The sequence below is a fragment of the Cynocephalus volans genome, chromosome 2 (genome assembly GCF_027409185.1).
Source record: "Cynocephalus volans isolate mCynVol1 chromosome 2, mCynVol1.pri, whole genome shotgun sequence".
Taxonomy (NCBI): domain Eukaryota; kingdom Metazoa; phylum Chordata; class Mammalia; order Dermoptera; family Cynocephalidae; genus Cynocephalus; species Cynocephalus volans.
In genome coordinates, this window is record NC_084461.1 from 7,288,426 (window position 1) to 7,302,011 (window position 13,586).

General features: G+C 37.3%; 1 protein-coding gene across 7 annotated transcripts in view; it reads left to right on the top strand.

Annotated features, from left to right (window-relative positions):
- Positions 1–13,586, top strand: part of MTRR (5-methyltetrahydrofolate-homocysteine methyltransferase reductase) — a 36,261-nt gene that overhangs the window by 954 nt on the left and 21,721 nt on the right. For 6 of the 7 annotated variants that reach the window (XM_063086254.1, XM_063086255.1, XM_063086253.1 and 3 more), the window contains exons 2-4: positions 377–529; positions 3,027–3,180; positions 4,995–5,112. In XM_063086254.1, coding sequence (XP_062942324.1) covers positions 398–529; positions 3,027–3,180; positions 4,995–5,112 — 404 coding nt within the window. In that variant the 5' untranslated portion in view covers positions 377–397. The remainder of the gene's footprint in view (positions 1–376; positions 530–3,026; positions 3,181–4,994; positions 5,113–13,586) is intronic. The other variant, XM_063086256.1, reaches the window with a different exon arrangement.

Sequence of the window (13,586 nt, forward strand, 5' to 3'; positions counted from 1 at the left end):
ATCCTTTACCAGGGAGGTATTATGACCCCCATTTTAAGGATAAGGATGCTGAGGTACAGGTCAGTTGAGCAGTTTGCCTGCAGGTATGTAATTGTGAATGACAGATTCAAGCCCGAATACTTTGACCCCCTAATACGATTTCTGAGCCATGAAATTAGAGTTTCGTTCCTGTACTCCCCCTGGTTTGATGAATTGTCTCTTACTTAGGCTCATTTAGAATTAGTGCTAACAAATTTAGGGAAGGCTATATTATGTGTGCGTATTGTTGCATCCCATTTTAAAGATGGAGGGAGAATTAATAACTGCAGGTTGTTACTACTTCATTAAAGAGAAAATCCCTTTTTTCCTTTTTTGTTTTTCACCGTCATTGTTACAGTTACACAGCATATGCCTTGAGATGATGAGGAGGTTTTTGTTACTGTATGCTACACAGAAAGGGCAGGCAAAGGCCATAGCAGAAGAAATATGTGAGCAAGCTGTGTCGCATGGATTTTCTGCAGATCTTCATTGTATTAGTGAGTCAGATAAGGTGAGAGCTGTTAACTTTTGTGTTTTATGCTTTGAAGTATTTTTGTGGGGAAGAGATGTTTGTTTTCTGTTTGTAGGACACTAAAAACCACCATAATCTTTTTTTTAACAGCCATAAATTTATCATCTGTATTTAAGATTATGTCACCTTTTTTTTTTTTTTTTTAAACGTAGAAGTGTACATTTGAATTAGGCTAAATGGTCTCAAAAACCGAAACACGTAACTACTTCTCAACTATAAATGATGGTAGTAGCCTTGTTTGTCTCACTGAGAACAATGAGATGTTTGTGTTTGTGTGCACGTCTGCTTCTCACCTCATGATTCTCAGTTTTCTTAAAAGAAAGACCTTGCCATTCATGTTAGAGTTCTGCCAAATGAAGGACCCACCTAGATTCTTTTGTGAATTGGAATTTATAGTAGTAATTTAAGGATCTGGAGAGGACTCAGCTGTAAAAGGTCAGGGACTACTTGTTTTTGCATATAGTTTCTGCAAAAGTTCCTACCTCTTAGGGTATGTATTATAAGACCCTAACAATTCTATGTTTTTCTTTCAGTTAGGCTGAGACCTCCAGATTATGCTGTTTCAGACAATTCAGGTGATAACTAGTAGGGTCTTTATACCACAAGATGAAGTGCTAGCCAAGAAGCAGTCAAATTCACTTCAGTGCTTCCAAAACTGTCCTGCCAGTACCATCTCACTCAAGTTCACAGCCTCTGCTGACCTTTCCCAAATCTCTAGTTCTAGATTGTCAGCAGCACAGGTAAATTACAAACCCACCTCCTAGAAGGAAAGTCATATGGTTCTTTTATGCATCACTGCCAACGTGACTCCAGATATTGTCATTTACAGAAAAGAGAGGCTCCTGGAAGACACCATCAATCTGCAGGTTCTGTCATTCTGCCGTAACTTAAAAAGAATTTACATTGCAGTGCTGCATGATGGGATACAATCTGAACCTGTTACTACAAGCAAAAACAAAGTCGTCAGTATTAAAAAACTAGCCCTGATTTGGCCCGTTGGGTTGACCTCACTGACTATGTCAGCAGTTATTTGACAGTGAGTGGTGAATTTTTTTTAACACCACGTTAGGCACCACTGTTTTCCCTGCCCGGCTGAATGGTTTCTCCTGTTGTTTGTGTGATAAGTTTAAAGCGATAACTCTGCTTCCTAATTCACAATCGTCCTTTTCAAGATGAAGTTACTTACACAAACTTTATGTAGAGTTTAACACAGAACTTGGGTAGTGTCTTATAAGCATTAAATGGCCTGGTAAAAAGTAAGCTCAAGTCCTTATCTATTATATCAGCATGGAAAATAAAGTGGATTCTTTGGAGCCAAATTAGGTGATGGTCATGAGTAGTAGGGCTCACGGAGTCAGTGAAGTGCTGTGTTTGAAATATTTAAATTTACACGAGAATTCAAATAAAGAAACTTGATTTATAAGAGTTGGAAACGCTGATGATCTCAATTTACAGCTTATGATATTCTCAGCTCCCTGGAACCCTGAGGGAACGAGGAGTCATTCATGATAGCCAGGTCCCTGACATCTATCGGGATCACTTTTAATTTCCAAATTTAAAATTCCCTGTGTGCCTTTGTGTCATATGCAGTACAGACGATTGTGTTTACGTTTTGCTGAAGACTTGTTGCTGTCCTCAGGATATTCTATTTTTTACTGCCTTGTTTTGCCGCTTTCAATCTGGGTACTTATGTATCTGTTCACTTTATTCCTGAATTCCTCCCCTACCCCCTTTTAATTTCTTTGCTTGTTTTTTATGAAAAGTCATTCCCACCCAATTACAGTCACTCATCGCTTAACAACAGGGATATTTCTGAGAAATGCATTAAGTAAATTCATTGTGCAAACATCGTAGAGTGTAATTAAACAAACCTTGGTAGTGTAGCCTACTGCACACTTCTGGCTGCATGATAATCTTATGACACCATTGTCAGATGTGCAGTCTGTTGATAGTCAAAACATGGTCACCCCAGTCTGCAACTGCTTTCCCTCCTTGGCAGCTCATCACAGTGCCGAGGCATGTCATCTTTGCTCTTTCCTGGGCTTATTTGCCTTGCAGATTAGAGGTCATGTTAACTGACATTGGGCACAGGGCTAATTATATCTGTCCCATCTCCTCTGATTTTTCTAAAAATGAAAGATTGGACTAGATGGAAACCTGGTGTGGGTCCCTTCTCTGCCTGTCTAGTGAAAGGCATGGGGAGAAGGACATGTTCACCTCTCCTAACCTCTTGATGAGCATCAACAAAACAAATGTGTGGTCTCATTGAGTGACATACTACATTGGGCAACTTGATCAAACGGTGAGTGCCTAGTCACTGGACCGGTCACTCTGTCATGAATCTCGAATACTCTGATAAGTAGAAAAATTAAAAGGAAATAAAAGACAGAGGAACCTCATCTGATTGTCTTGCTGATGTGTGAAATAAAAAATATAGGTAACATTAAGTCCCTTACTTGATATCCTTGTTTTGTAGTATGATCTGAAAACTGAAACAGATCCTCTTGTTGTTGTTGTCTCTACCACCGGCACTGGAGACCCCCCTGACGCAGCCCGCAAGTTTGTTAAAGAAATACATGACAAGACACTGCCGGTTGATTTCTTTGCTCACCTGCGGTATGGATTATTGGGTAATGGACTATATTTTCTGCTCTTACAATATTATTACTGACTTTAAGTCTGGTATCTGAATATATCTCTCAAAACCATGAAATATAATTACATGGGTTTCATCTTTTTTATCTTTTATATAAATACTGTGTGTACGAGTGTACATATATTACTGTGTGTGTTCATATAATATATTTAAATGTAAATAATGTGCTGTTTTGTATGAATGCTTCTCCACCCTTCACCCCATGGCAACACCTCTGCAGAACCTCTGGAGTAGCACTCTTAACAAGGGTGCATATCAAATTCAGCCATGAAACATTTTCAGAATATTAGCAGCTAGGCATCACCTCAAACCTACTAAAACAGAATCTGTGGAGTAGCAGCCCCTCAGGCTGTTTTGTTATTATAAAACAAAAATAAAAATAAACACTAATCCGCCCAGGTGATTCTGATATCTTCCCTGTCTAAGAACCGTTCCCCTAGGATGGTGATTTTCAATCCCTGGATGCACATTAGAACCCTCTGGGGAGTTTTTATTAAATTCAGTTACTTGGCCCCTCTTCCAGTGATCCTGACGAATTGTTCCAAGGTAGGGCCCTGGCATTCGTATTTTTAAAAGCTCCTAAGTGATTCGCAAGCATTCCTGGTTAAGAAAAACTTATTAAGATAAAGATTCAGAAGGACCAGCTCTGAAAAATATGACACCAATGAGGGAATTGAGGGTCCATTTTCCTGGCTTGTGACCTATTTTGTTCATCTTTGAGGATTATTTTGGGGTGGAGGGTGTCTAGCAAGGATGAATTGTGCTCTAATAAATAACTGATTAGAAATTTGAGATTGTAACCCTGGCCATGATCTGTTATATATAACATGTTCAAGAGAGTATTTTAAGATATTTACAATTTTTTTTTAACTCAGATTTTTCCAGTTTCTGTATTTTAAGGAGTGAGAATATATTGCTTTGAAAATCCCTCAAAAACAATCATTATAAAGAAAAGACTGAAGTCTGTCCAACCATTCTAGTCAATATGTGGGCCCACCATTTTTCCTCCCTACTCTTGGAAAAAACATGGAGATAATTAAACAACTGAAAAATTTAAGCTTTCAATTTTAAAATTTCAGCCAAGTATGAAAATGTTAGTCTGTTTTCTTACCATGAAACATAGAAGCAATTCTTAATTCACACAACACAGAAACATTTATAGCAAGTGGTTATTATATTGTAGATGAGCTTCTCTGTACTATAGATCAGGAGTCAGTAAACTTTATAAAGGGCCAGATAGTAAATATTTTAGGCTTTGCAGGCCATATAGTCTCTATCACAACTACTCAACTTTGCTGTTGTAGCCTGGAAGCAGCCATAAACAGTATGTAAATAAATGGACTTGGCTGTGTTCCAATAAAACTTTATTTACAAAAAAAGACAGTGTGTGAGATTTGGACCAGAGGTAGTGGTTGACCCCTGCTCAAGATCAGAAGAGTCTACAGATATTGTAGTTTCTAAATGTGCCTAATCCTTGTTTTAAAATTTCTATATTTTTACACGGATTCATGGAAACAAAAATGTAAAAATATATTTCTTTGAACAGTGGTCAGTGAGTATTTGTTTTGTTTCAGTATATCTGGTACTTTAACATTGTAAAATTGAACATAATTGTCTGCATGCTTAGTATTATGCAAGGAAAATAAGAAATGTGAAGCTATACATTATTTCTTGCTGCATCCATCCATAAGCATGGAATAGTATTGTTTTAGGTATTTCATTCATCTGTTCTTTAAGTCTTTAAATTTAAACCTCCTCATGCACTAATTATCTGTTTGGACTCTTTAGGTCTGGGTGATTCAGAATACACATACTTCTGTAATGGGGGGAGAATAATCGATAAAAGACTTCAAGAGCTTGGAGCCCGACATTTCTATGACACTGGACATGCAGATGACTGTGTAGGGTAAGGGCAACATACTTCTCTCTTTCTTCCAATAAACCCTTATTTATGCATTAATGATGAAAATTAGTGAGTTTATAAAACATGTTGGCTTTTGGTAGCACTGAAACTTTTCGTCTTGAGAGCTCTATTTTAGTTTTATTTGCTTTTTCAGCTTTTAGATCCAAGGAAGGCAGCCAGAGCACAATTTACCTATTTTGCTGATTTGTGTCTGTCTGTGTCTCATTCTTCTCAGTATCCACTAATGGAAAGAGTTAGAAACAGTGTCCCAGTACAGTTATCTTTATATTAATGTGTGTGAGTATTTGTAAAAGTCAGCATTTTCTTGAGGAACTTTGATAGTTGGTGCATGCACTTCTCTCCACCGTGCAGAAGGAAGGCGACTGGATTCAGTTCCTCGCATGGGGAGGACCCAGTTGGACCATGCTCTCTGATGGAGAACACACCAGTGGGCCTTCATGGCAGACTGCGTTCCTTGGCACTCTCTCTACCATCTCAATGGCCATTTGCCACTGTACCAATCAGAAGTATACTTTCTCTTTTCAGTACTTTTATTCTTGTTTTTACAACTCCGTATTTTGCCCTTTCAAATTAGCATAACATGTCTATTCAAAGGTCTGCAGATATCGTCCTGCAAGTTATTTAACTATTTTAGCCAGATAACATCACACACACTTGATTTTTTTCCTACTAGGTATATGTATTAAATGAATTTTCACTCACTGAGTTAATGAATAATCTGTTTATGAAAAATGACAAATTCAACAAATTTCCTACCTTTCTGCATATTATCACCTTGAATGAGTGTGTTGGAGACTCTTACATATTTCGACCCCTTTTTCCGTCCTTTTCTATAGCCTCCATGCTGTGTTTCCCCCATACTTCCAGTGCACGTGTTTTTCCTAATTATGACAAAGCTCTATGACATTTCCTTGTGTGTTAACTTTTAGTTTTATTCCTTTATATTGACCCTTTTTTTTGCCTGACCCTTACTGACTTTAAATGTCGAGCCTTGTGTGAGCTGTGTTTAATTGCTGTTCTGCTTATGTAATCCATTGGGTTCATCATTCCTCCGTATTTTACTTCTCTTCAGAGGCTGTCATTTTCTCTGTTCATTTATTGAATCAAGTATTAAAATTCTTGAATGTGTATTTCAGCAGCATGCATCTCTTAAATTGTCAAACTAACTGCCTTACTTAAAATTTTCCTTTTCTAAAATTAAAATAATTTCAAGCAGACATCCTTGCTTAGTGTGCCACTGCACCAGAGGGGTTAAGAATGCAGACTCTAGTCTAAGTATCTGGATTCAAGTTCTCCATCCTTCACTTACTAACTGGAAGCTTTGCCACATTACTTAAACTTTTTGTGCCTTGCTTTCTTTATGTGTGAAATAGATGATAATTGTATGTGCTGTGTGAGCTTCTTGGGAGGATCAGAGGAATTAATATATGTCCTCTTAGAATGCCTGTCTTATAGTAAATACTCAGTGAACATTAGCTGCCTTTATGATTATAGATATTAATCACCTTAATAATTTTGAGTTATGAGAATATTTTAAATATAGCTGTTGTTATTGAATCAATAATTTTATAAATTTGCTTTCACAAAGCGTAGATGTAATGTATAACCAAATTTTGAGGTGTGTACTATGTGAGTACCTAATGAACACAGTGAAATTGCTGTCTGAGTCCTCTTAAGACAAAGGTCTGAAATGTGCCTCCTCTTAATAGTCATTTAGCTTTATAAGTTAGAATTTAATCGATTCCTCCTTTGAGTTGTGATTAAAAATGATGAACATGTTATTTCCAGTGCCCTGACACGGTCTTTCTTATCCATTTACACTACTTAAATTTCTCTCTTCGGGGAGTGTAGGGAATGTTATTACTGAGTTATGAGTAGTAAATGAACTACCACATTTAAAAAATATATTTATAATTAATTCAGCATTCCTAAAGATGATTGCTTTTTCCCCCATGTCAGCCTCCCTGAAAATTTTATCAAAATAATTGTTCAGGACTGACAGAAAGGTTTGAACTATTTATTTATTCAAAGACTTGGCATTAATCCAGAGTGATTTCTTGGTGATATTTTAATCTATAGGAAAAAAAAAAAAAAAAAAACAGTAAATTGGCTAGATTAAAAAAAAGGTGGTGCATTTGACTGGTATATCAGAATTTAGCATGCCTATTGAAAATTATAACTTTTTAAAATGAAGATTACCAACTCTATTTTAGGAAATTAAGAGGATTTATATTCCTATTATCAAATTACTAAAATATATTCATATCCCATTGCATTTCTTTGATCTTTATTTTTTACTTATTCTTTTTTTAATATTGTAAAGTTTATTGGGAGCTAAAAGTGATGATCGGTTCTGGAAACACCATCAGCAGAGTCAGAGAAGTGCTTTATTACATATAACAAAGGCTTTATAGACAGAAGAGGCTGAAGAAAGCAGAAACAGAACAGAAAGCGGGTTGGTTATTTCAAAGTTTCTTTCCTTGTAAGGTGGGGGACAGGGATGCAGAACAGTAAGAACACAACTGATTAGTTAACATCAGGTTATTTTGGCTGTCTGTTTTGTGTAAGGATTAAAGCAGAGAGAACTTCTTCATCAGATCACAACTTGTATGATATGTAACTAATCAGGGTGACTCCATTTTGGTTTTAGTGTGGTCTGTTGGGGCCTAGTGCAGGAACTTAGTCCAAAACAATGGCTTCCAATAATTTTTACTTAACATTTCCCCCCTTTTGGTCAGGCTCTTACCAGGTGATGAGTGTGACCAAAACTTAGGTCATTAACGCCACTTTCACTTACCATCATTAGGGGTTCCTGGTCTCAGCACGTCTTTCGTTCCATTCGTAGGTTAAGGTGTCCTCATTTTCATGCATTTCTTTGCCTTTTGTTTGTTCCAGCCCGTTTTACCCGATAACATTTGATGGATGGCTGCACAAAACATTTAAAACTTTTGAGAGAACACAGCACACCAGGGAGGTTAGTTTTAATGACTGTGTGGAGGGTAATACCAAGAGTTTAGATTATGCTCCTTAGCCAGGGTCCTCATGAACTGAACCACCTAAAATTGAACAGGCAGATGGGGAGTCTGCCCTATTTGACCACATAGCTTTTTCATTACTAAGTAGTCTGTTCATTAGTTTTTTGTAATTCCTGATGTATTATTTATCCATGTGCAGCAAGAAGTGTGAGCCACTGCACAGATTCTTCCCTATTCAGTTAGTAGGTAACCTAGCACTACTGGGTTGAAGCAGAGAGTGACACGTAACTCACAGAAGCTCCTGATTTTGAAGTTTTAACTGTATCATCTGTCAACTGAAAGAGAAAGGTATAAGGAAGGAAAAATTGAGAGGTAAGAGTCTCATTATGATAGGAAGTCTTGTTCCAGTGATATACAGCATGAAGTAGGCAACTTCTCATCCTGGTTTGCAGTTTATAGCATCAGGCATTTTTGGTGAACTCTTGGTGTGGCCCACACAACAGGCATGAAACTTGTCTCTCGAAATTTATGTGGAGCTGTCCAGCTTCAGCTTATAGGTCTTCAGGAACAGAGCAGTTCTTGCTTTTAGAAAGTTGTAGCCAGATATCAAAGAAAACTAGAAGAATTCATGTTAGTCCGGTCAACAGGTAGACAATAAAACTCAAAAAGAGTAAACAGGGCTACAATCTAGTATCAGATGTACTATAGTTTTCTTTTGAAATAAATTTTTTGCTCTCTACAATCACTTCCATTTTTGCCAAAGATAATTATGGTAAGACCAGTTTGCCTGGTTGTTTACATAAGCAGGAATAACTACATAAGCTCTTCTAAAATTTGTTTTTCTTGAAATTTGTCAAGGAATATCAGATTAGACTTTTAAAATCTCAATGTTAGGATACCAAACAAAGGAAGACATTAGACTTTGCCTGCTGTATCCGATACCTTGAGGTTCTTGGGCCTACCGAGTAGTAACAGTTAACTCACTCACTAGAAGGTTGGAAACCCTTGAAGCCAGGCATTCTGTGCACATTTCAAATATGACATTCCAGTGAAGCCCTTAGTAATAAAACCAGTGTTTCCAGTAGTGTCCTGTTAAAGAGAACAGATTCTTACTGAACTCATGTAAATAACCATATTGCCATAAAAATGAGAGTGCTCATGAATAGTTTCCAAATTCTGAAAGTGTCAGGTAGAAAGTAAAAGCAAACATTTCAAGTTCTGTTTACAAAAGTATGCTTTAACCAAATTGCTGCAAGCTATAGATAGCTTAAATTTTTTTTTCTTAAATTAAAAAGAACCAACAGTGTTTCAAAATAAGCCATAAAAACCCATGATTCTTCATTAGTTCATTCAGTCCCATGTAATTAATTTTTCCTGTCTGATCTTGGTTAGCAGTGTCGCTAACCCAATAGATCTTCATTAGGATTTTGGAAATTCTGTCAACGGTATGAACCCAAAGTTAGTGAACCTCTTTGACAACATAACACTTTAAAATTATAATTGCTTTCAGAGAGTTTAGAATAAAGCTGAGAGTGAAGAATAAATCAATTAAATATGGAGAACAAGCTCAATTAACTATGGAGAACAAGACTAAAAATGGCCATGACAAAAATATTCGGTTATTTCTGTGGCATGCAGTAATTTAAAATAAGCAAAATTATGACTGATAGCATTTACACCAAGACACATCAGATTTTTAGAACCCTATACAATCTTGGCACATATATTAATAACATATCTGTGTAATTCAAAGAAGGTAAAACATCATTTATTGTTTTGACAATGCTTCCCGTATAATTTAACCTGTCAGATAAATCCAATTGGTTTTAATGTCTCTTTTTGATAAATCCTTTGAGAAGCCCCAGGTCCCTTTGGAACACCTCAAAGTTAGTTTAAGGTCAAAAAGACCCAATTTTTAGAATTTGATTTTCTTGTGAAGTTTGTCAGATATCAGAGGTTTAAAACACTTAATTAAATAGGATCATAAAACATTATAAAATCAAAGTGACAAAAGATTTTAAAGACACAAAGCACAAGAAATTGTCTTGATGAAACACAGAATCTGTTTCCCAAGCCAATCACCTAAAAGGTTTAAAAAACTCATAATTTTCTATTAAGAGCAGTTAGTGCTTTGAGAAGATCCTGTCATTCCAACACAGGGGAGCAAACTTTAGCCTTGTATCATAGAATAATTTTTTTTTTCTATTATTTATATATGTGTATGGGGTACAGAGTTGACAGTCAGTATTTGTGTACAGTATGTGATAATCAAATATTATTAGCATGTTCATTACAAATTGTGATTACCTTTTGTGTTCCTTACCCAATTACTGCCTATATCCCCTTCTTTTCCCCCTTTCTCATCTCTGTTCACTGTAGGTCTATAAAACAATGTTTCGTATGTTTACTAACAGACCCAAATATATATAGCTTTTCTGTACCATATAAAAACAAGATGTCAATGTATGTGAACTTTAAGGTTATGCTCAATAATTAATGTTTTAGTTTTTAACTTATTTAGAAATAACCCAAACAATTAACAAATACCTATTACATAATTTCCCTTAAAGTTTCAGGTTACCAAGGACTTTTTTTTTATTATGACAAGTTTATAAACATTTATGCTTGATTTACTTATTTTTAACAACCATGCTCGAACTGTTTGTGAAAATTCTATAAGACATTGAACAAACGAACCATCATCTCAAGTTGTCCTGTAAACCTTTTCTACAGCATGTGAATATAAGGCAGTCTCTGCCTAAGCAAGAACCCTAAAGTTGTATATGTGGGTGTTTTACTCATCAGGAGATGCATCTGTTTTCATTAACCTCAAAATAGAAAACTGTTCTGACTTACCTAAGATTTGCCCAAGTCACGTGAACTAAAAAAACATTGGAGTTAGGTTATCCCACCTCTTTTTTTTTTAATGAAATATTTGATTTAAGCCCTTTTTTTTTAGCCAATTAATTAGAGCTCTTTCATATATTTTGGTAGAGAAACATCACATACGTGTAAGACATATAGACATACGGACACACATACAGAAGTTGATCTTACAGCTTTGGTAAGATTCTTGACAGTTTTTAAAATAATGCCTCCCCCTCCTTTAGACAGTTCTTCAGTCCATTTTAGTGCCCCAAGTAATTGTTAGCCAGGAAACTCTAAATTCCAAAGAGATGACTGCCAGATGAAGTAAGGTAGACAGTTTTCCCAAAGAAAAAAAGGAGGTAAATGCCCCGTTAAGACAATTTACAGAAAAAGCAGCTTAAAAAAAGGTAAGATTTCTTATGTAAACTAAGTCAAAGTCTTCCCTACTGCAAAAGTTTCTAGTAATTTAGGTGCCTAGAGGGAGACTCCTATACAAATGAAGATTTTCTTTATAGATGTAAATTTCTTTTACAAAGAGTTTCAAAATAGCCAACTAGATGTCAGAAATTTGTATTTTGCACACCAATTTTAGTCCCATGGGCTGTCTTTTCAACTTATTTCTTAATTAGATTACTTACTTTGGGGTGGAGAACTATAATGAATATGGTGAAGAAAAGCGTTTTCTATGTCTGGTTGGCCTGGAAGGGCCTAACTTTTGTGAATACTTTAGCCTTTTTCGTGTGTTCAGGTTAGGACAGTAATTAATCAAAAGGTTGGTAGATTTAATTTTCTTAAGCTTTTCACTTGGTCTTCTATGAACAACCTTTTAAAGAGGAAATAAAAAATTTTGAAATCTTTTTAGAAGCTTCTGAGTGGGCCTAATTAAAGTGGCCTTGCTTTAAAATATACCTTAGCCCTTCCAAGACCCAGAGCTACTCTAAAAAACAGCCAAAAGAAAGAATAATGCCTTAAGAACTGGCAACAGTTGGTATAACCACAAGTGGGGTGCAACCCACATTTCTGTTCAGCCATATTCTTGGGGCTCCCAACCTTCTGGTTGGTTGCATGCATGTGCAGGCCCTATAAATCACGTGTCCCCAACAGATAGAAAGTCAAGCCAAGTTGTTAGGATGAAGAGCCAGATCATGTGAGGGAAAGGATCAGTCTTCGGAACATTCCACGTGATGGCCATCATAATTCTGAATTTTTTTTTTTTTAAGTAAGATTTTGCCATTTTTGCAAGTATTTGCAGCTTCCAGGGCCATAATTCTCATACATGAAAAAGATGGACATACCAGAATGCAGCAGAGTACTCAGATCCTTAGAAATTGGGATCTCTTCTTATGTTGGATCTTGGTTTTCTCAGACCCAAGATGGCTTTGGCTATGAGATCTCCTTGACCAAACTTAGTTGATAATTTTCCAGTTTCTGTCTGACCCAGACACCTGAGGTCTTCTAAGTAAGCACGCAATATTAAAACTGCAGCCCCTGCTGATGACTTGTCAGCCACCACAAACCCAACTGTCATGTGCTCTGCCACAGCACAGATTAACCCAGGTATCCCCAAAGCCAAAGAGAGCAGAGCTCAGACCTGAGAGGGATTTACAACTCTTGCAGCTCGATGAAGGAGACAATGGTCCCCAAAGGGAGGTGTTAGCAGTGCCTTCTCTGCATTCCTCAAGGGGTCTTGGGAGTCAGCAGCAGTCTCCTTCACATCCCTTTGTGGTCACCAGAACTGTCAAAGGACAAAACTACAACCAGTTTAGTTTAAAGATCTGTTGGCTTTGTTGGGATCCATTTCTCAAGATTTTACAAGTACAGGGCCCGTAGGGGACATACATAAAATCAGCTGGTATAGAAAAAGAGGTGCATCTCTCAATCTGGAAGCTTCATTTCCCATTATGGCCCTTTCAAGCCAGGAAAGCTAGTGGGGTGGCTGTATGTGCTACTTACAGGCATCGTTTCTCCAGATTTCACCCTGGAGTCGGTCAGCCCTCATGGCTCTCAGCCTCCCTAAACTACTGAAACAGAAGGGTGCTTGCATGTGCTAGGGGGATCAGCCCTTACATTGCAACTTCTGGACAAGCAATAATTTTAACAGTGTATAGGTGTCCCTATGAGACTGCTGCACGCTGAGGGTAGGAGCATCCTAGTGCCTCCCAAGTTCCGGTTTCCCCCGAAAGCCCTGCAGCTGGAGGGAGAAGTGTCTCTTATTTTTGGAACAAGAGTGCTGTCATGTAGCTAGATAAAACTAAAGAGAGGTTGCCTTGCCTGAAAATGCCCAGAGAAACCAGATTCAGAGCTACCAAATTAGCTCTGCCCAAGATCCCATACTTTGTTCATGGCGAGAACTCTCATTCTGAGAGGGTAAAAAAGACCCTCCAGAAAGGAGGAAATCAGCTCCATTAAACTGGACCGTTGACCTAAATACAGCAGGTTCATGGATCAGAGAAGGGGCCAACCAATTATACACAGTGGAGTCTCTGAGCTGGTGGACCCAAGAGGTCCTTTGGCAGTAGCAACCCAAGAGTCAGGGTGTCTGCCACGTGGTTGAGGGGGCCTCCTTCAGATCCTGCCAACTACAGCAGTTTGTTGACTGAAATTAAGGCTGTT